At 47.0% G+C, this 21,506-nt stretch overlaps 1 protein-coding gene across 10 annotated transcripts in view; it reads left to right on the top strand.

The window, feature by feature from the left end:
- Positions 1 to 21,506, top strand: part of LOC109890362 (guanine nucleotide exchange factor DBS) — a 67,227-nt gene that overhangs the window by 16,709 nt on the left and 29,012 nt on the right. For 9 of the 10 annotated variants that reach the window (XM_031824146.1, XM_031824147.1, XM_031824152.1 and 6 more), the window contains 2 exons: positions 12,287 to 12,370; positions 17,071 to 17,185. In XM_031824146.1, the coding sequence (XP_031680006.1) occupies positions 12,287 to 12,370; positions 17,071 to 17,185 (199 nt within the window). Of the gene's footprint in view, positions 1 to 1,485; positions 1,840 to 12,286; positions 12,371 to 17,070; positions 17,186 to 21,506 lie in introns of those variants that run through there. The other variant, XM_031824149.1, reaches the window with a different exon arrangement.

Genomic DNA, 21,506 nt, shown 5'->3' with positions numbered 1-21,506 from the left:
AAGATTGATTGTTTTTTATAAGATAAGTTTAATGCTAGCTAGCAACTTACTTTGGCTCCTTGCTGCACTCGCGAGCCTGCCACGCAGGCTCCTTGTGGAGTGCGATGTAAGGCAGGTGGTTAGAGCGTTGGACTAGTAATCGGAAGGTTGCAAGATCGAATCCCAGAGCTGACAAGGTACAAATCTGTCATTCTGCCCCTGAACAAGGCAGTTAACCCACCTTTCCTAGGCCGTCATTGAGAATAAGAATGTGTTCTTAACTGACTTGCCTAGTTAAATAAAGATAAAAAATAATAATATTTGGCCACAATCGGTGTCCAAAAATGCTGATTACAGATTGTTATGAAAACTTGAAATCAGCCCTAATGAAACGGCCATTCCGATTAATCGGTCGACCTCTAGTTGATTGCCATGTGCGATGGGATCTGTGTAGTGAGTTGAGGGGATTTCCCACACAGAGCTTGTCTGTGTGTAACCATCTCAGCTAGAGTCTCATATTATTTCCTGAGGAGATTAGCCCACTGCTTCACTATCTCACTAGCTGTGACCCATGAGTCATGCACCAAGTCCATCTGGACTTTTATGTCAAGGAGAGGCTCAGCAGATAGAACCACCGGCAATTAACACTGACCGCAAACGTTCTGCATTTCACATTTTCTAACAGTTTTCCTCATTGACAGTAAAAGAATCAAAACTCTGTAGATCTATGGCTAAGTACACACACACATCACACAGACACAGACTCACACACCACAGAGACACACACACCACACAGACACACAAGGGGGGGTCAGGAGACAACAGCTGTGTGAGACTAGAGGTCAATGTCAGGGGTCCAGATCACCTGGTGTCTTCTGAGTGTCTAAAACAGAGCTGGTAAAAGGGAAGACTGGGAGAGAAATCTACAAGCCCCTCCCTTCTTTCTCCCTCTCGCCCCTCTTCACACCCCCCTTCCCCCTCTGTCTCTCTCTCTTTCTCTCTTTCCCCCTCCCTTCCTCCGTCTCTCTCTTTCTCTCTTTCCCCCCTCCCTTCCTCCGTCTCTCTCTTTCTCTCTTTCCCCCCTCCGTCTCTCTCTCTCTCTTTCTCTCTTTCCCCCCTCCCTTCCTCTGTCTCTCTCTCTCTTTCCCCCCTCCCTTCCTACGTCTCTCTCTCTCTCTCTTTCTCTCTTTCCCCCCTCCCTTCCTCCGTCTCTCTCTCTCTCTTTCTCTCTTTCCCCCTCCCTTCCTCCGTCTCTCTCTTTCTCTCTTTCCCCCCTCCCTTCCTCCGTCTCTCTCTCTCTCTTTCTCTCTTTCCCCCTCCCTTCCTCCGTCTCTTTCTCTCCCCCTGTCTCTCTCTCTCTTTCTCTCCCCCTGTCTCTCTCTCTCTTTCTCTCCCCCTGTCTCTCTCTCTCTTTCCACCTCCCTTCCTCCGTCTCTCTCTCTCTTTCTTTCTCCCTCTCTCCGTCTCTCTGTGTCTGTCTATTTCTCTCTCTGAGTCGTTTGTTTACGCTCTTTCAGTACCTGGGAGAGAGGGATCATTGGGAGGTGTAATCTGAAACTGAGCCCAGTCTGGCTGAGTGTGTATATGGAGACAGAGGGGGAGGGATGGGGGTGCGGTGAGTGTGTGTGTGTGCCGCCCAGTGACGGAGCGTTCAGTGTACGGCTGAAGTCTCGGCACTCAGGCTGTGGAGGAATGGATGGCTGCCGCTCACACAACCGTTTATTCTGAGAGTGTGTGTGTGTCTGTTTGGGAGTGTGTGTGTTCTCCCGGGGAACAGGAGGGACAGGATGGCACTCAACCCAGTGTCCCTGCTCTGCCATGACATCACCAGAATGTGGCTGCAACTCAACTTGATAACAGGTAAGGTGTGTGTGTGTGGCGGGGGGGGGGGGGGTTGTGACTGACAGTGCATGTGACAGAATACGGTGCGTGTGCAGCTGTGTGTGTGACTGAACGGTATTGTCAGAGAGGTGAGGAAGTTCTACTTCAGTTTAATGCACATTTTTTTACACTTTATTTGAGCTTTGTTGTCATCTAAATTTGTCCCTCCCTCTCGCAAAAATACTCTATTTGCATAAATGGAAACACTGTAGCAGCAGTTAATTGGTACCTGGTTACTAACAATCTTCAACTACCAATGACTGTGTTTGTTGCCCTGTGCCAAGTAGTCAGGACTAGATTCTAGTAAATGTTCAACAAGAGAATTCAAATGAAAACATTGAATCTGTGCCACGTTGTCATGCCAACATTTTCACTTCATTGACTGTCCATTTATTTGAGAAAACCGGAGCAGTTTGTTGTGTTGTTGTATTTTGCATTGGTTTGAATTGATTCCAAAAGTATTTCAAATCCTTTCCAGGAGCTTAAGGAAGCGTTTTTTCTCTGTATATTCTGCCTTGTCATGAGTTAACATGTTGTCTTAAACACGTGAGTTATAAAAACAAAGAGAGTCGCACACTCCATATATATATATATATATATATATATATATATATATATATAAAAATGTATTGGGTCAAAAAACACCAACGTTTCGGCATCATCACAGTTCAGCCAAAACCCAATAAATGACTGGGAGGTTTTATATATATATGGAGTGTGCGACAGGATGGCACAGATTCAATGTTTTCATTCTATAGCTTCCAGTTTATTCACCGTTAGTCAGCACCTCTACATCATTTTCTCTGGGTGTGCACCAGCTCATGCTTTTTATTAAACACCTGAGTTGACATCGATCAATACGGTGAACCCACTTCCATCTCCTGAACTGTTAAGTACCAAGAGAGGTTTTACAGTACGAGTAAAAACACATCCTTGGAATCTCTTCTTTGGAATGTCTCTCCTTTGTCAAGCCAAGGGAAAGTTTAACTAGAGGTGTCCTAAAAGAGATGGTGTATGCGTGTGTGTGTGTGTGTGTGTGTGTGTGTGTGTGTGTGTGTGTGGTAGTAGCGTGGGACAGTGGAGAGGGTGATGAACAGTGGTGTGTTGTCTGTCTCTTAATTCCATTCAGTAACAGAGATGCTTGTCGACACACAGAGACTGGTCCGCTGGCCAAGCGGAAAGACATTCTGCCACATTTCCTCCAGTCTCTCAGGGCTAGCCCACAGACACAGGTTTACACTAATGACCAAAAGTGTGTGGACGCCTGCTCGTCAAACATCTCCTTCCAAAATCATGTGCATTAACATGGTGTTTGTCCCCCCCTTTGTTGCTATAACAGCCTCCACTCTTCTGGGAAGGCGCTTCACTAGATTTTGGAACATTGATGTGGGGACATGCATTAGGTCGGGCAGTGATGTTGGGCGATTAGGCCTGGCTGACAGTAGGTGTTCCAATTAATTCCAAAGGTATTCGATGGGGTTGAGGTCAGGGCTCTGTGCAGGCCAGTCAAGTTCTTCCACACCGATCTCAACAAACCATTTCTGTATGGACCTCATTTTGTGCACGGGCATTGTCATGCTGAAACAGGAAAGGGCCTTCCCCAAACTGTTGCCACAAAGTTGGAACCACAGAATCATCTAGAATGTCATTGTAGGCTGTTGCGTTAAGATTTCCCTTCACTAGAGCTAAGGGGCCAAGCCCAAACAGTTAAAAACAGCCCCAGACCATTATTTCTCCTCCACCAAACCCAGATTAGTCCGTCTGAGTGCCAGTTGGTGAAGCGTGATTCGTCACTTCAGAGAACGCGTTTCCACTGCTCCAGAGTCCAATGGCGGCGAGCTTTACACCACTCCAGCTGACGCTTGGTATTGCACATCATGATTTTTGGCTTGTGTGCGGCTGCTCGGCCTTGAAAACCCATTTCATGAAACTCCAGACGAACCGTTCTTGTGCTGATGTTGCTTCCAGAGACAGTTTGGAACTCTGTAGTGAGTGTTGCAACCGTGGACAGACGATTATTACACACTTCAGCACTCGGCGGTCCCGTTCTGTGAACTTGTTTGGCCTTCCACTTCACAATAACAGCACTTACAGTTGACCGGGGCAGCTCTCGCAGGGCAGAAATTTGACGAACTGACTTGTTGGAAAGGTGGCATCCTATGAAGGTGCCACGTTGAAAGTCACTGAGTTCTTCAGTAAGGCCATATTACTGCCAATGTTTGTCTATGAAGATTCCATGGCTGTGTGCCAAATTGTATACACCAGTTAGCAATGGGTGTGGCTGAAATAGCCCGAATCCAGTCATTTGAAGGGGTGTCCACATACTGCTGTGTATAAAAAGTGTAGCTTACAGTGTAGCAGACTAGCCAACATGTTGGCACCTGACGCTCCATGGAGAAAAAAGGATTTGACAAAGACTGAACAGTAGCCACATAATGCAGCTCATCATGTAGAAATATTACAGATTTAACCCAGAGATGTATGGGCTGGGCAGAGGGCATCCACACACACAGTGAGCACGCATGGCAACAGGGCAACGGTGGCCGTTTGACCCAGTTGTTACTGTCGTGTGTGTTGTTATCCCCATGGCAGATGGAGACCTGGTAACCCAGACTGTAATACCATAATAGAACTGGGTTCCCCCCCACATACACAATGATACACACACACACACAGCTGTGGAACGGCTGTTCATCCCTTACTTGTCCTCTCACTCACACACACAGCTGCCCTTCTTCTTGCCACACCACCACCAACAGTTGGCTCCATCACCAGCTCATACACACACAGCATGGTGCTCCACACAACATGGCGCTCCACGTCATACCCACACAGCATGGCGCTCCACACAGCATGGCGCTCCACACAGCATGGCGCTCCACACAGCATGGTGCTCCACACAGCGTGGCGCTCCACACAGCGTGGCGCTCCACACAGCATGGCGCTCCACACAGCATGGCGCTCCACACAGCATGGTGCTCCACACAACATGGCGCTCCACGTCATACCCACACAGCATGGCGCTCCACACAGCATGGTGCGCCATGCCACACACACACACACACACACACACACACACACACACACACACACACACACACATACTTCCACATCCCCAATACAATCTGTTGCCTTTCAGTCCACATACCAAGACTGCCCTGCCCACCCTGCCCATACACCACATACCACAACAACACATGAAGTTACTGCATGGACCAGCGAACCGAGGGGTTAGCTGTAGGGGTTAAATAAAGGGGAGAGGAAGGGAGGGGTTAGGGTCTAGGGGTTAATGTCAGACTGGATGATTATACTGTATTTTTCAAGGGGCGACATCAAGGACTGTACCACCTGTGATAGTGACTTTGTCCTTCAGACCAGACGTGTAAAGGCAAGGAGGTCTTTCCAGCCTGATAACATGTGTTTTACCGCCAGCTGCTTGTGGGAACATGATGACCGAACAAAGAGAGATTCATGGGACAGGAGAGGGAGTAGCACTCTGTGTAGCACAGAGGCATGGTAACTACCATGTTGGTGCATGTGTGAAACTGGTGGTGAACCTTTGTCAGTGGGGTCACACGATCATGTGAAAGGAATGTCATGACTGGAGTGAAAATGCATTGTAAACTATTCAACAAAAACTGTTGGTCAGATCTTTTGTTTTAGCTCTGATAGCATTCGATAAAACGCATAGAAGGAACGTGGAGAGAGAGGCCTCTGTAGAATCTCCTTTACTGGAAAGAGCTGTGTAGTTGTCTCCACATTAACAATGTAGGCATTAGTAATAGAACCCTGGCCTCCTTTCAATGGAGTATCTCCCTCCTCCTTTCCCCCTTTCCTCCCCCTCCTCATTTTCCCCTTTCCTCTCCCTCCTCCTTTTTCCCCTTTCCTCTCCCTCCTCCTTTTCCCCTTTCCTCCCCCTCCTCCTTTCCCCCTTTCCTCTCCCTCCTCCTTTTCCCCTTTCCTTTCCTCTCCCTCCTCCTTTTTCTCCTTTCCTCTCCCTCCTCCTTTTTCTCCTTTCCTCTCCCTCCTCCTTTTTCCCCTTTTCTCCCCCTCCTCCTTTTTCCCCTTTTCTCCCCCTCCTCCTTTTCCCCTTTTCTCCCCTCCTCCTTTTTCCCCTTTTCTCCCCCTCCTCCTTTTTCCCTTTCCTCCCCCTCCTCCTTCTTCCCCTTTCCTCTCCCCTCCTCCTTTACCCCTTTCCTCTCCCTCCTCCTTTTTTCCCTCTCCTCTCCCTCCTCCTTTTCTTCCCTTTCCTCTCCTCCTCCTTTTTCCCCTTTCCTCTCCCTCCTCCTTTTTCCCCTTTCTCTCCCTCCTCCTTTTCCCCTTTTCTCCCCTCCTCCTTTTTCCCCTTTTCTCCCCCTCCTCCTTTTCCCCCTTTCCTCCCCCTCCTCCTTTTCCCTTTCCTCCCCCTCCTCCTTTTTCCCCTTTCCTCCCCCTCCTCTTTTTCCCCCTTTCCTCTCCTCCTCCTTTTTCCCCTTTCCTCTCCCTCCTCCTTTTTCCCCTTTCCTCTCCCTCCTCCTTTTTCCCCTTTCCTCTCCCTCCTCCTTTTTTCCCTTTCCTCTCCCTCCTCCTTTTGTCCCTTTCCTCTCCCTCCTCCTTTTTCCCCTTTCCTCTCCTCTCCCTCCTCCTTTTTCCCCTTTCCTCTCCCTCCTTTTTTCCCTTTCCTCTCCTTTCCCTCCTCCTTTTTTCCCTTTCCTCTCCTCTCCCTCCTCTTTCCCTTTCCTTTCCTCTCCCTCCTCCTTTCCTCTCCCTCCTCCTTTTTCCCCTTTCCTCTCCCTCCTCCTTTTTTCCCTTTCCTCTCCCTCCTCCTTTTGTCCCTTTCCTCTCCCTCCTCCTTTTGTCCCTTTCCTCTCCCTCCTCCTTTTTCCCCTTTCCTCTCCTCTCCCTCCTCCTTTTTCCCCTTTCCTCTCCTCTCCCTCCTCCTTTTTCCCCTTTCCTCTCCTCTCCCTCCTTTTTTCCCTTTCCTCTCCTTTCCCTCCTCCTTTTTTCCCTTTCCTCTCCTCTCCCTCCTCTTTCCCTTTCCTTTCCTCTCCCTCCTCCTTTTCCCCTTTTCTCCCCCTCCTCCTTTTTCCCCTTTTCTCCCCCTCCTCCTTTTTCCCCTTTCCTCCCCCTCCTCTTTTTCCCCTTTCCTCTCCCTCCTCCTTTTTCCCCTTTCCTCTCCCTCCTCCTTTTTTCCCTTTCCTCTCCTCCTCCTTTTGTCCCTTTCCTCTCCCTCCTCCTTTTGTCCCTTTCCTCTCCCTCCTCCTTTTTCCCCCTTTCCTCTCCTCTCCCTCCTCCTTTTTCCCCTTTCCTCTCCTCTCCCTCCTCCTTTTTCCCTTTCCTCTCCTTTCCCTCCTCCTTTTTCCCTTTCCTCTCCTCTCCCTCCTCTTTCCCTTTCCTTTCCTCTCCCTCCTCCTTTTTCCCCTTTTCTCTCCCTCCTCCTTTTTCCCCTTTTCTCCCCCTCCTCCTTTTTCCCCTTTTCTCCCCCTCCTCCTTTTTCCCCTTTCCTCCCCCTCCTCCTTTTTCCCCTTTCCTCCCCCTCCTCCTTTTTCCCCTTTCCTCCCCCCTCCTCCTTTTTCCCCTTTCCTCCCCCTCCTCCTTTTTCCCCTTTCCTCCCCCTCCTCTTTTTCCCCTTTCCTCCCCCTCCTCCTTTTTCCCCTTTCCTCTCCCTCCTCCTTTTTTCCCTTTCCTCTCCCTCCTCCTTTTGTCCCTTTCCTCTCCCTCCTCCTTTTGTCCCTTTCCTCTCCTCTCCCTCCTCCTTTTTCCCCTTTCCTCTCCTCTCCCTCCTTTTTTCCCTTTCCTCTCCTTTCCCTCCTCCTTTTTTCCCTTTCCTCTCCTCTCCCTCCTCCTTTTTCCCCTTTCCTCTCCTCTCCCTCCTCCTTTTTCCCTTTCCTCTCCCTCCTCCTTTTTACCCTTTCCTCTCCTTTCCCTCCTCCTTTTTTTCCCTTTCCTCTCCCTCCTCCTTTTTTCCGTTTTCTCTCCTTCCTCCTTTTTTCGCCTTCCTCTCCTCTCCTTCCTCCTTTTTCCCCTTTTCTCTCCCTCCTCCTCTTCCACATTTCTCCCCCTTTTCTCTGAGCTATCATCCATCCAGATCTGAGCTGTAACTTGTTAGGTTATACAATAGTTAACTGACAAGAAGGAATATGACAAGATATAAAACCTTACATGATAGAAATGTGTTGCATAGAGTAGAAATGATTCTGTCTAATTTCAGGTCAGCTCTATCCTCACATTGTAAACCTTGACCTTCACTGATTGTGAATGAGTGGAGAGGTGGCGGGGGGGGGGGGGGGGGGGGGCAGCATTCTTGGCCCCCATCAACCTCAAAACGTGGGGCCTGTGTTGGTTGTGCCGCTTAAGAGTTCCCTGGCTGGGACAGGCCTGTTTTGGTGGCTTTTCTCCGGGTCTCAGTTGGAGCGCTCACAGACCACAGTGACGAGACTGAACACATCTCTACACATCATATACAATGCACTCAGTGAGGAGGGTAGGGCCCTTAGTTCTCAATGGAACTGAATGGGTTAGAGACTTTCCTTACCTCTAATGCCAGGAAGAAAGAGGGGAAAACACAGCGAGAAGTACTACAAGGTCTATTTTTAGAAGACATGTTTGTATAAACTTAAGTTAGATGTATTGGAGAATTAGAAATATATACTCACAGACATCCTTCGCTCTGTGGCAGCTTCTCTCTGGGGGGGGGGGGGTCTAACTCTTAGACTGAGCTGTTACCTACCACCCAGGGCTGTTAGACTGAGCTGTTACCTACCACCCAGGGCTGTAAGACTGAGCTGTTACCTACCACCCAGGGCTGTAAGACTGAGCTGTTACCTACCACCCAGGGCTGTAAGACTTAGCTGTTACCTACCACCCAGGGCTGTTAGACTGAGCTGTTACTTGCCACCCAGGGCTGTAAGACTGAGCTGTTACCTACCACCCAGGGCTATAGTAAGACTGAGCTGTTACCTACCACCCAGGGCTGTAAGACTGAACTGTCACCTACCACCCAGGGCTGTAAGACTGAGCTGTTACCTACCACCCAGGGCTGTATTAAGACTGAGCTGTTACCTACCACCCAGGGCTGTAAGACTGAACTGTCACCTACCACCCAGGGCTGTAAGACTGAGCTGTTACCTACCACCCAGGGCTGCTAGACTGAGCTGTTACCTACCACCCAGGGCTGTAAGACTGAGCTGTTACCTACCACCCAGGGCTGTAAGACTGAGCTGTTACCTACCACCCAGGGCTGTTAGACTGAGCTGTTACTTGCCACCCAGGGCTGTAAGACTGAGCTGTTACCTACCACCCAGGGCTGTATTAAGACTGAGCTGTTACCTACCACCCAGGGCTGTAAGACTGAGCTGTTACCTACCACCCAGGGCTGTTAGACTGAGCTGTTACCTACCACCCAGGGCTGTTAGACTGAGCTGTTACCTACCACCCAGGGCTATTCGACTGAGCTGTTAACTACCACCCAGGGCTGTAAGACTGAGCTGTTACCTACCACCCAGGGTTGTAATAAGACTGAGTTGTTACCTACCACCCAGGGCTGTTAGACTGAGCTGTTACCTACCACCCAGAGCTGCTAGACTGAGCTGTTACCTACCACCCAGGGCTGCCTGTCCACCTGTCCTGATGCATTACACCAACATCAGACTGAATACTGACAGTGACTGCCAACATGCATGTCTATGGTTCTAGAATAGACTGCATTAGTGTTTCTCAACCTTGATCCCAATGGACCCACTCACTGTGTGGATGCTAGTCTTACCGGCTCCAGCTGGTAAGCCTGACAGGTTGACGTCACCTTCCCTGAGACCTGAAGTCAGTCCCTCCTGAAAGGTGACCACAGGGTTGATTGGGGAGAGCATGGTATAAAAACCAAATGGGTGCATAAGTATTAGTTAGAAACAATTGAGCATCATTGAAAATAGTTTTTATTAAAATGAGTTAAGAATAGAGAGAAATAAAGTATTTTTTTAAGCTCACCTTGGCAGTGGCGATTTTAGCATGTAAATCTTGGTGGGGCAAACTCAAGAAAAAAAATATATGCATGCCAGCAAAGCCACACTACACAACGCTAAACAATACATTAATTGCACTATAACGGTGACAAACGGTGCCCACAAACTGTTAGGGCCTACATAAAGCTGTCCCAACAGAAGAGCTTTCTTTTCAGCACCAAGTAGTGAATCCTTACCACCAATACACCTGGCTATCAGCGAAGCCTTGTCTGGCAGCAAAACAGTTCATTCAGCCTCATTTACTGCCTCTTTAAAAAAACATAGCTGATATGGCTGACTTGCTTAAACAAATGGGGTTTTCTATTGACAATTGAGATGTACAAATGGCACGACGAGCGGATAAGAGGCCATCCGTAATTTCTATTAAGACATTAATGACCGAGCGGACAGACATAGTCAATATAACTATTTGTTCAGCACTTTTGAAAGGTACAGCGACAGAATTCAGAACATGTGCCGTTCTTACAGTATTATCCCTGTACACCAAGTCAGAACCGTAGGATAAATGAGGCATATAAGCAGACAGTGAAAGCTCTTACAATATTCAATGATTACATTCATCTAAAACAGGTTATAGGCTACATGTGCACCACCAAGTCAGAACAGTACGCTGAATTATGACGGGGGAAAGGAACAAACTATTAGAGTGAGGCACATGGGCTACTAACAGCTTACGACACAACATACACTTAGTTTTACTTTCTTAGCTACAGTATACATATCTCCTTGGCATATTACATCATTTATGCAGCAGCATATAAGACATTTTTGGACATGTTGTGCTTTGCTCACTTGAACAGGAAGGTGCTGCGGCGGTCCTTCGTGGGCAAATTTTGTCATCAAACTTTGTCATCGAAGTCTGGCATTCTCTGGATTTATGGTGCATTCAAGACAACTGGGAACTCAGAAAAACACTAGGTTGAATCATGACATCAGGTCGGAGCTCAAGAAAGATTCTCGAGTTCCTGACTTGGAATTCCGAGTTGTATGACCGTATTTTCCCAGTCGGAGCTAGTTTTGTTCAGAGTTCCCAGTTGTCTTGAACTCACTGAAGTCTCCCATTTCCCAGTTCTGAGTTTCCAGTTGTTTTGAACAGCCAGAAGTCATGTTGGATTGACAGTATGGCCAATGTATTCAACCATGGTGTTGAATGTTTATCCTTTTAATCTTGGAAAAGAGACCCTTAAACCCAGACTTGGACCACACGCCCACTCTTCTGACTAGCAGGCTAGTGATTGCTTTGCAACACTTCCAAACGACTCATTGTTGAATTTGTGATTTCCAACTTGTTGTGTAATGTTCATGTCCAATGACCGATGAGCACCAATACGTTTTATCTATAATTTCTCTTCATATGACAAGGATTGAAAAGGATTTGCCAGTAGATTGTCGACTTGATTAGTCATCTATGAACATCTTGGCCATGTTCTGTTATAATCTCCACCCCTCAGCCTGGTTCCTCTCTAGGTATCTTCCTAGGTTCCGGCCTTTCTAGGGAGTTTTTCCGAGCCACCATGCTTCTACATCTGCATTGCTTGCTGTTTGGGGTTTACAATAATAGATGACAGGTACAGTAACATACAGTATTTACAATAATAGATGACAGGTACAGTAACATACAGTATTTACAACAATACTCTCTGCCTCTCCCCCTCCTCTCAGCCTCTTCCCACAGCCTCTCCCCTCTCTCCTCCTCCCCTCTCTACTCCTCTCCTCAGCCTCACCTCCCGCACTCTCTTCCTCACTGAGACTGGGACTGAAAGTTGGAGAAAGGGGGGATTTGGGGAGACTTCTCCTTGAGAAGTGGGTCAGTGGGGTCTCTGCTCCTCTCTCTCTCTGTCATGTCATTCCAGGTGCTCTGTGTGACTAATACTATGTTCTATTCTTGTAAATACTGTATGTTACTGTAACTGTCATCTATTGTTGTAAATACTGTATGTTACTGTATCTGTCATCTATTGTTGTAAATACTGTATGTTACTAACTCAACTATTCTTGTAAATACTGTATGTTACTGTATCTGTCATCTATTCTTGTAAATACTGTATGTTACTGTATCTGTCATCTATTGTTGTAAATACTGTATGTTACTGTATCTGTCATCTATTGTTGTAAATACTGTATGTTACTGTATCTGTCAGCTATTGTTGTAAATACTGTATGTTACTGTATCTGTCAGCTATTGTTGTAAATACTGTATGTTACTGTAACTGACATATATTGTTGTAAATACTGTATGTTACTGTAACTGTCATATATTGTTGTAAATACTGTATGTTACTGTAACTGTCATATATTGTTGTAAATACTGTATGTTACTGTAACTGTCATCTATTGTTGTAAATACTGTATGTTACTGTAACTGTCATCTATTGTTGTAAATACTGTATGTAACTGTAGTTGATGTTTTTTTGTCTCTTATCTTCCAGATGACATCATGCAGCAGGAGAGTGATCGTCTGTTTGCTGCAGACATTGATCCTGACCTCAGGAAACGGTTTGCTTTCCTCTCAGGTCAGTCTTTTTCTTTTCCCTCCATCGCTCCCTCCTTCATAGTTACCTCTCATAGTGGTTCAATTAATTTATTTGTATTTATTTTACCTTTATTTAACCAGGTAGGCAAGTTGAGAACAAGTTCTCATTTACAATTGCGACCTGGCCAAGATAAAGCAAAGCAGTTCGACAGATACAACGACAGAGTTACACACGGAATAAACAAACACACAGTCAATAATACAGTATAAACAAGTCTATATACAATGTGAGCAAATGTGGTGAGAAGGGAGGTAAAGGCAAAAAAGGCCATGATGGCAAAGTAAATACAATATAGCAAGTAAAACACTGGAATGGTAGTTTTGCAATGGAAGAATGTGCAAAGTAGAAATAAAAATAAGGGGGTGCAAAGGAGCAAAATAAATAAATAAATTAAATACAGTTGGGAAAGAGGTAGTTGTTTGGGCTAAATTATAGGTGGGCTATGTACAGGTGCAGTAATCTGTGAGCTGCTCTGACAGTTGATGCTTAAAGCTAGTGAGGGAGATAAGTGTTTCCAGTTTCAGAGATTTTTGTAGTTCGTTCCAGTCATTGGCAGCAGAGAACTGGAAGGAGAGGTGGCCAAAGAAAGAATTGGTTTTGGGGGTGACTAGAGAGATATACCTGCTGGAGCGTGTGCTACAAGTGGGAGATGCTATGGTGATCAGCGAGCTGAGATAAGGGGGGACTTTACCTAGCAGGGTCTTGTAGATGACATGGAGCCAGTGGGTTTGGCGACGAGTATGAAGCGAGGGCCAGCCAACGAGAGCGTACAGGTTGCGTACAGGTAGTATATGGGGCTTTGGTGATAAAACGGATTGCACTGTGATAGACTGCATCCAATTTGTTGAGTAGGGTATTGGAGGCTATTTTGTAAATGACATCGCCAAAGTCGAGGATTGGTAGGATGGTCAGTTTTACAAGGGTATGTTTGGCAGCATGAGTGAAGGATGCTTTGTTGCGAAATAGGAAGCCAATTCTAGATTTAACTTAACTTTAACAATCCCAAACATCCGAGTGAGCCAATCCCAACGCTATGCCAAGGCCCTTGAAGATCTCCCTTCACAGATGGATAAAGCTTAAGCAATATGGCAGAAGCTAATAACAGTGAACCATCCCCAAAGCTGACACAGCCACTGATGGAGCAGCAATCATATCACACTGTATGAGTGAAGTAGCTGAGTGAAGTAGCTGAGAGAAGTAGCTGGCCTAAACATCAAAACATAATCCGTCAGCATTTTCCTATTTATAAAAGTACAGGAATAGCACTCTGGCTGCCAGATAGAGTACAGCAGTGTTGTTCAAACTGATTTCTGTTGTATGACTTAACGAAACGAAGACTTTTGCAACGATCTGACCTTTGGGGGTAAACTGAGGAAAACCGTTCCACACCAGACCCATATTTCCAAAGAGTTGGGCCAACTCAGTTTGTTCCGTTACTACGGCGATGCCAACCCAGATAGGGCCCCACGTCGGGTTACCACGGATAATAACGGCACGGAGACGGCCCGTGAATAATTAATTGACACGGCGATCCACTTGGCAACCTGGCCCGGCAACGGTTGGAAGAGCCAAGTGTGTGTGTGGCACTATGTGCTGCTGTGATTGGCTGCTGAGTGTGTGACTGAATTTAACACTCCACCCGTTGAAAGCGAGAGTGTGTGTGTGTGTGTGTGTGTCTCTAACTGAATTTCACGAGCTTCAGTTCCTTCAGTTCTTTGCTGTTACATGTCTTGCCCGGGAACCTGTTCTTAGGTTGCGTACAGTCTGTGTAGAGTCTGTTTGTTTTCACATCTCTCTGTCAGTGTGGTTAATAACTCCGTGGTTGCCAGGGGTGATGCGCGTGTGTGTGTGTGTGTGTGTGTGTGTGTGTGTGTGTGTGTGTGTGTTCATGACAGCTGCCCACCCTCTGATGAGTAGTCACATGAGCACCCAGCTGATGAAGATGACCCTTGGTCTAGTTCTAATTCATACTTCTACGCTACAGCCTTGGTACGCCACTAGAATGACTCCAAGCCCAGCGGATGAGAGTGTGACGCAGCGCTACTGTTTTAGCTGTGTCATTAAAGACTCCTGCTGTAGGCCTCCCGGGTGGCGCAGTGGTTAAGGGCACTGTACTGCAGCTCCAGCTATGCCACCAGAGACTCTGGGTTCGCGCCCAGGCCGTGGGGCGACGCACAATTGGCCTAGTGTCGTCCGGGTTAGGGAGGGGTTGGCCGGTAGGGATATCCTTGTCTCATCGCGCACCAGCGACTCCTGTGGCGGACCGGGCGCAGTGCGCGCTACCAAGTTTGCCAGGTGTTTCCTCCGACACATTGGTGCGGCTGGCTTCCGGGTTGGATGCGCGCTGTGTTAAGAAGCAGTGCGGCTTGGTTGGGTTGTGTATCGGAGGACGCATCTCTCCCGAGCCCGTAGCGATGAAACAATTGGATACCACGATATTAGGGAGAAAGCGGGGTAAAATGTAGATAATTTTAAATTTTTATTTAAAAAAAGAAGACTCCTGCTGTGTTCCTGTTCCTTCCCGGTTCTCTCTGTATGTCCTCTCCCCTGGAGGTTGTCTGTGTCTCCAGGCCTTGTTTTGTGTTGTAATCATTAACATCTGGTCCTCTAGTTGCCTACTCAGGCAGGTGTCTGCCTGACACGCATACAGATGGATCAGGGCACAGTGCTCTGGTTCTGCTCTAGTCGTCTGGTACCAGATGGATCAGGACACAGTGCTCTGGTTCTGCTCTAGTCGTCTGGTACCAGATGGATCAGGGCACAGTGCTCTGGTTCTGCTCTAGTGACACGGCTGGTGCCAGATGGATCAAGGCACAGTGCTCTGGTTCTGCTCTAGTGACACGGCTGGTGCCAGATGGATCAGGGCACAGTGCTCTGGTTCTGCTCTAGTGACACGGCTGGTACCAGATGGATCAGGGCACAGTGCTCTGGTTCTGCTCTAGTGACACGGCTGGTACCAGATGGATCAGGGCACAGTGCTCTGGTTCTGCTCTAGTCGTCTGGTACCAGATGGATCAGGGCACAGTGCTCTGGTTCTGCTCTAGTCGTCTGGTACCAGATGGATCAGGGCACAGTGCTCTGGTTCTGCTCTAGTCGTCTGGTACCAGATGGATCAGGGCACAGTGCTCTGGTTCTGCTCTAGTGACACGGCTGGTGCCAGATGGATCAGGGCACAGTGCTCTGGTTCTGCTCTAGTGACACGGCTGGTGCCAGATGGATCAGGGCACAGTGCTCTGGTTCTGCTCTAGTGACACGGCTGGTACCAGATGGATCAGGGCACAGTGCTCTGGTTCTGCTCTAGTGGCACGGCTGGTACCAGATGGATCAGGGCACAGTGCTCTGGTTCTGCTCTAGTGACACGGCTGGTGCCAGATGGATCAGGGCACAGTGCTCTGGCTCTGCTCTAGTGACACGGCTGGTACCAGATGGATCAGGGCACAGTGCTCTGGTTCTGCTCTAGTCATCTGGTACCAGATGGATCAGGGCACAGTGCTCTGGTTCTGCTCTAGTGGCACGGCTGGTACCAGATGGATCAGGGCACAGTGCTCTGGTTCTGCTCTAGTGACACGGCTGGTACCAGATGGATCAGGGCACAGTGCTCTGGTTCTGCTCTAGTGGCACGGCTGGTACCAGATGGATCAGGGCACAGTGCTCTGGTTCTGCTCTAGTGACACTGCTGGTGCCAGATGGATCAGGGCACAGTGCTCTGGTTCTGCTCTAGTGACACGGCTGGTGCCAGATGGATCAGGGCACAGTGCTCTGGTTCTGCTCTAGTGACACGGCTGGTACCAGATGGATCAGGGCACAGTGCTCTGGTTCTGCTCTAGTCATCTGGTACCAGATGGATCAGGGCACAGTGCTCTGGTTCTGCTCTAGTGGCACGGCTGGTACCAGATGGATCAGGGCACAGTGCTCTGGTTCTGCTCTAGTGGCACGGCTGGTGCAGAGATTCACACAGACCGCCTGTCTCTTTGTCTCTACTCACACCTGTTCATTTCTCATTCCCTGTACCCTCCTCTAGCACTAAATCAAGTAAAATTTGATTTGTCACAGGCGCCGAATACAACGGGTGTAGCCTTTACCGTGAAACGCTTTCTCGCGAGTCCTTTCCTGACAACGCAGAGTTAAAAAGGAAGAATAAAAATAGAAAAGACTATTTTTGCAGCCTGCAGAGCCGCAGTAACACCAGGCTTTGTGAGAGAAGACAGATCCTATATCTCATCCTCTAATCTTCCCCTCCCCCACTCAGACCGTCACATGATTCCTCTGGGTCAATGGTTCTCAAAACCTCTCATCGGGGACCCCCAGACGTTTCACAAAGGGCTTGATGATTAGCTGACAAGTTGAATCCGGTGTGCTAACTGTGGAATAGTTCAAATACATGGAACAGCTGGGGGTCCCCCAGGAGAGGCTGGAACCGCTGCTCTGTGTGTTCATTCCACTGGGGTATGTTAGCTATATCTATCAGAAGAGTAATGGACATTATGAATATGATGTACATGAACGTTTTAAAACACATGAAATTAAAGGATTCCAAAGCTTGTCACTATGTCTATTCTGTGGGGGTCTGAAAGGGGGATATGGGGGGCTGTATGTGCTGTCTAATTGAGGGCAAAATGATGGCCTTGTTGAACAAATGTAATCAATGAATCAATCAAACGTCCCCATTTCTTTCCCAGGGGGCCGAGCTGAGAACGGCAGTCCCATCATCGTGTTCCCAGAATTCCCTGCGTTTGGCGAGCTCCAGGAGGAAGAGTTCCACAACGTGCTGACCTACCTGACCAGTGTGCCCAGGTGACACACACACACACACACACACAATGCATTGCACACTCTGATGCTTGAACTTGTCATTACTTTGTATAGTTGAGGAAGTGGTGTGGTAACAATGCCTACCAGCAGATGTCAGTGTAGAACTATTTTCACAGTTCCTTTGTTTGAACAGAACAATGAATCTCCCTACAACAAAGTGAACTTGTCTTATGCAGGACTGTATCTTAACCATTATAGTTGGCATCTATATTACACCTCAACGTTGCTGCAACTGGTACATGTGGTGTATGTCCTAGTACATGTGGTGTATGTCCTGGTACATGGGGTGTATGTCCTGGTAAGCTTGGTGTATGTCCCGGTACATGAGGTGTATGTCCCGGTACATGAGGTGCATGACCCGGTACATGATGTGTATGTCCTGGTACATGAGGTGTATGTCCTGGTACATGTGGTGTATGTCCTGGACGTTATGCTAGTCCTGTTTCTATACAGGAACTAACTACCTTCTTGGCCAGATATCCCACGATATTCTCTATCTCAATAGGAATTCCTGATATTAATAAATGTTGAATAACTAAAAAAAAGTCATACAATGGACCATATCCTCCCCTCCCATTAGCTAATGGTGAAACCTTTAACCCCTGACTCCTGTGGGAGTTGGCTGGGGGGGCTTGGAGAGACAGATCATGACTGGTGTGGAGGTGTTAATGAAAGAGACGCCCTGTGTATCTAACTGGGTCTGTCAGTTAAAAGACTCCAGGGCTCAGCTGCTATATGGGAGCAGTTTGTCATAGAAAGGAGTTCTGTAAAGATGTTTTATCAATTCAAATTTGTCTGAAATTACAATAAAGAACATATATATTTCTAAGTAATATAGTATCATATACTATCCATTCGTTATAGCCGGAGGGAACCCATCTGTATCAAATGCATGAATGAGGTTCTACCTGAGATGTATATATTCAGTTGTGGTGTGTGACTGGGTGATGATATGTGTGATCATGAGCTCACATGTTACTAAGACCAGGGGGTATTCATAAAGCAGACAACTCTCCTGTGGATACTGCCGCCCTCCAGCCCCATGTACCTCTGATGTAAGAGACCCCTACAAATCAGCTGGGCTAGACAATCTGGACCCTTTCTTTCTAAAGATTATCTGCCGAAATTGTTGCCACCCCTATTACTAGCCTGTTCAACCTCTCTTTCGTGTCGTCTGAGATTCCCAAAGATTGGAAAGCAGCTGCGGTCATCCTCCTCTTCAAAGTGGGGGACACTCTTGACCCAAACTGCTACAGACCTATATCTATCTTACCCTGCCTTTCTAAGGTCTTCGAAAGCCAAGTCAACAAACAGATTACCGACCATTTCGAATCCCACCATACCTTCTCCACTATGCAATCTGGTTTCAGAGCTGGTCATGGGTGCACCTTAGCCACACTCAAGGTCCTAAACGATATCTTAACCGCCATCGATAAGAAACAATACTGTGCAGCCGTATTCATTGACCTGGCCAAGGCTTTCGACTCTGTCAATCACCACATCCTCATCGGCAGACTCGATAGCCTTAGTTTCTCAAATTATTGCCTCGCCTGGCTCACCAACTACTTCTCTGATAGAGTTCGTTCAGTGTGTCAAATCGGAGGCCCTGTTGTCCGGGCCTCTGGCAGTCTCTATGGGGGTGCCACAGGGCTCAATTCTTGGACCGACTCTCTTCTCTGTATACATCAATGATGTCGCTCTTGCTGCTGGTGAGTCTCTGATCCACCTCTACGCAGACGACACCATTCTGTATACTTCTGGCCCTTCTTTGGACACTGTGTTAGCAACGCTCCAGGCGAGCTTCAATGCCATACAACTCTCCTTCCGTGGCCTCCAATTGCTCTTAAATACAAGTAAAACTAAATGCATGCTCTTCAACCGATCGCTGCCTGCACCTGCCCGCCTGTCCTACATCACTACTCTGGACAGTTCTGACTTAGAATATGTGGACAACTACAAATCGCTAGGTGTCTGGTTAGACTGTAAACTCTCCTTCCAGACTCACATCAAACATCTCCAATCCAAAGTTAAATCTATAATTGGCTTCCTATTTCGCAAAAACAAAGCATCCTTCACTCATGCTGCCAAATAAACCCTTGTAAAACTGACCATCCTACTTCGGCGATGTCATTTACAAAATAGCCTCCAATACCCTACTCAATAAATTGGATGCAATCTATCACAGTGCCATCTGTTTTGTCACCAAAGCCCCATATACTACCCACCACTGCGACCTGTACGCTCTCGTTGGCTGGCCCTTGCTTCATACTCTTCGCCAAACCCACTGGCTCCATGTCATCTACAAGACCCTGCGAGGTAAAGTCCCCCCTTATCTCAGCTCGCTGGTCACAATAGCAGCACCCACCTGTAGCACGTTCTCCAGCAGGTATATCTCTCTGGTACCCCCAAAACCAATTCTTCCTTTGGCCGCCTCTCCTTCCAGTTCTCTGCTGCCAATGACTGGAACGAACTACAAACTGGAAACACTCTGGAAACACTCTCTCTGAAACTGGAAACACTTATGTCCCTCACTAGCTTTAAGCACCAGCTGTCAGAGCAGCTCACAGATTACTGCACCTGTACATAGCCCATCTATAATTTTGCCCAAACAACTACCTCTCCCCCTACTGTATTTATTTATTTATTTATTTATTTATTTATTTTGCTCCTTTGCACCCCATTATTTCTATCTCTACTTTGCACATTCTTCCACTGCAAATCTACCATTCCAGTGTTTTACTTGCTATATTGTATTTACTTTGCCACCATGGCCTTTTTTGCCTTTGCCTCCCTTATCTCACCTCATTTGCTCACATTGTATATAGACTTATATTTCCATGTGTAACTCTGTGTTGTTGTATGTGTCGAACTGCTTTGCTTTATCTTGGCCAGGTCGCAATTGTAAATGAGAACTTGTTCTCAACTAGCCTACCTGGTTAAATAAAGTTGTAGTAAATAAAATAAATAAATAAATAAGAGAGAGATGGATTCTCCAATTACCTTGAATGAACTACAGGAAAAAATAAAAACCCTCCAACCCAAAAAGGCCTGTGGTGTTGATGGTATCCTCAATGAAATGATCAAATATACAGACAACAAATTCCAATTAGCTAGACCAAATTTGACCACAATAACTACCGTGGGATATGCGTCAACAGCAACCTTGGGAAAATCCTCTGCATTATCATTAACAGCAGACTCATACATTTCCTCAGTGAAAACAATGTACTGAGCAAATGTCAAATTGGCTTTTTACCAAATTATTTTACGACAGACCACGTATTCACCCTGCACACCCTAATTGACAAACAAACAAACCAAAACAAAGGCAACATCTTCTCATGCTTTGTTGATTTCAAAAAAGCCTTTGACTCAATTTGGCATGAAGGTCTGCTATACAAATTGATGGGAAGCAGTGTTGGGTGATAAACATACAACATTATAAAATCCATGTACACAAACAACATTTGTGCGGTTAAAATAGGCAAAAAACACACATTTCTTCCCACAGGGCCGTGGGGTGAGACAGGGATGCAGCTTAATCCCCACCCTCTTCAACATATAGATCAACGAATTGGCGAGGGCACTAGAAAAGTCTGCAGAACATAAAATTCGACATACCAATTAGGATCTGGCTAAAAATACTTGAATCAGTTATAGAACCCATTGCCCTTTATGGTTGTGAGGTCTGGGGTCGGCTCACCAAACAAGAATTCACAAAATGGGACAAACACCAAATTAAGACTCTGCATGCAAAATTCTGCAAAAATATCCCCCGTGTACAACGTAGAACACCAAATAATGCACACAGAGCAGAATTAGGCCGGTACCTGCTAATGATCAAAATCCAGAAAAGAGCTGTTCAATTCTACAACCACCTAAAAGGAAGCGATTCCCAAACCTTCCATAACAAAGCCATCCCCTATAGAGAGAGGAACCTAGAGAAAAATCCCCTAAGCAAACTGGTCCTGGGGCTCTGTTCACAAACACAAACAGACCCCACAGAGTCCCAGGACAGCAACACAATTAGTCCCAACCAAATCATGAGAAAACAAAAAGATAATTACTTGACACATTGGAAAGAATTAACAAAAAAACTGAGCAAACTAGAATGCTATTTGGCCCTAAACAGAGAGTACACCGTGGCAGAATACCTGACCACTGTGACTGACCCAAACTTAAGGGAATTGCTTTGACTATGTAAAGACGTGAGCATAGCCTTGCTATTGAGAAAGGCCGCTGTAGGCAGACCTGGCTCTCAAGAGAAGACAGGCTATGTGCTCACTGCCCACAAAATGAGGTG

Source organism: Oncorhynchus kisutch, linkage group LG5 (genome assembly GCF_002021735.2).
Source record: "Oncorhynchus kisutch isolate 150728-3 linkage group LG5, Okis_V2, whole genome shotgun sequence".
Taxonomy (NCBI): Eukaryota; Metazoa; Chordata; class Actinopteri; order Salmoniformes; family Salmonidae; genus Oncorhynchus; species Oncorhynchus kisutch.
Note: the sequence above shows the minus strand (reverse complement) of the source record. Positions and strands in the feature narration are given on the sequence as shown.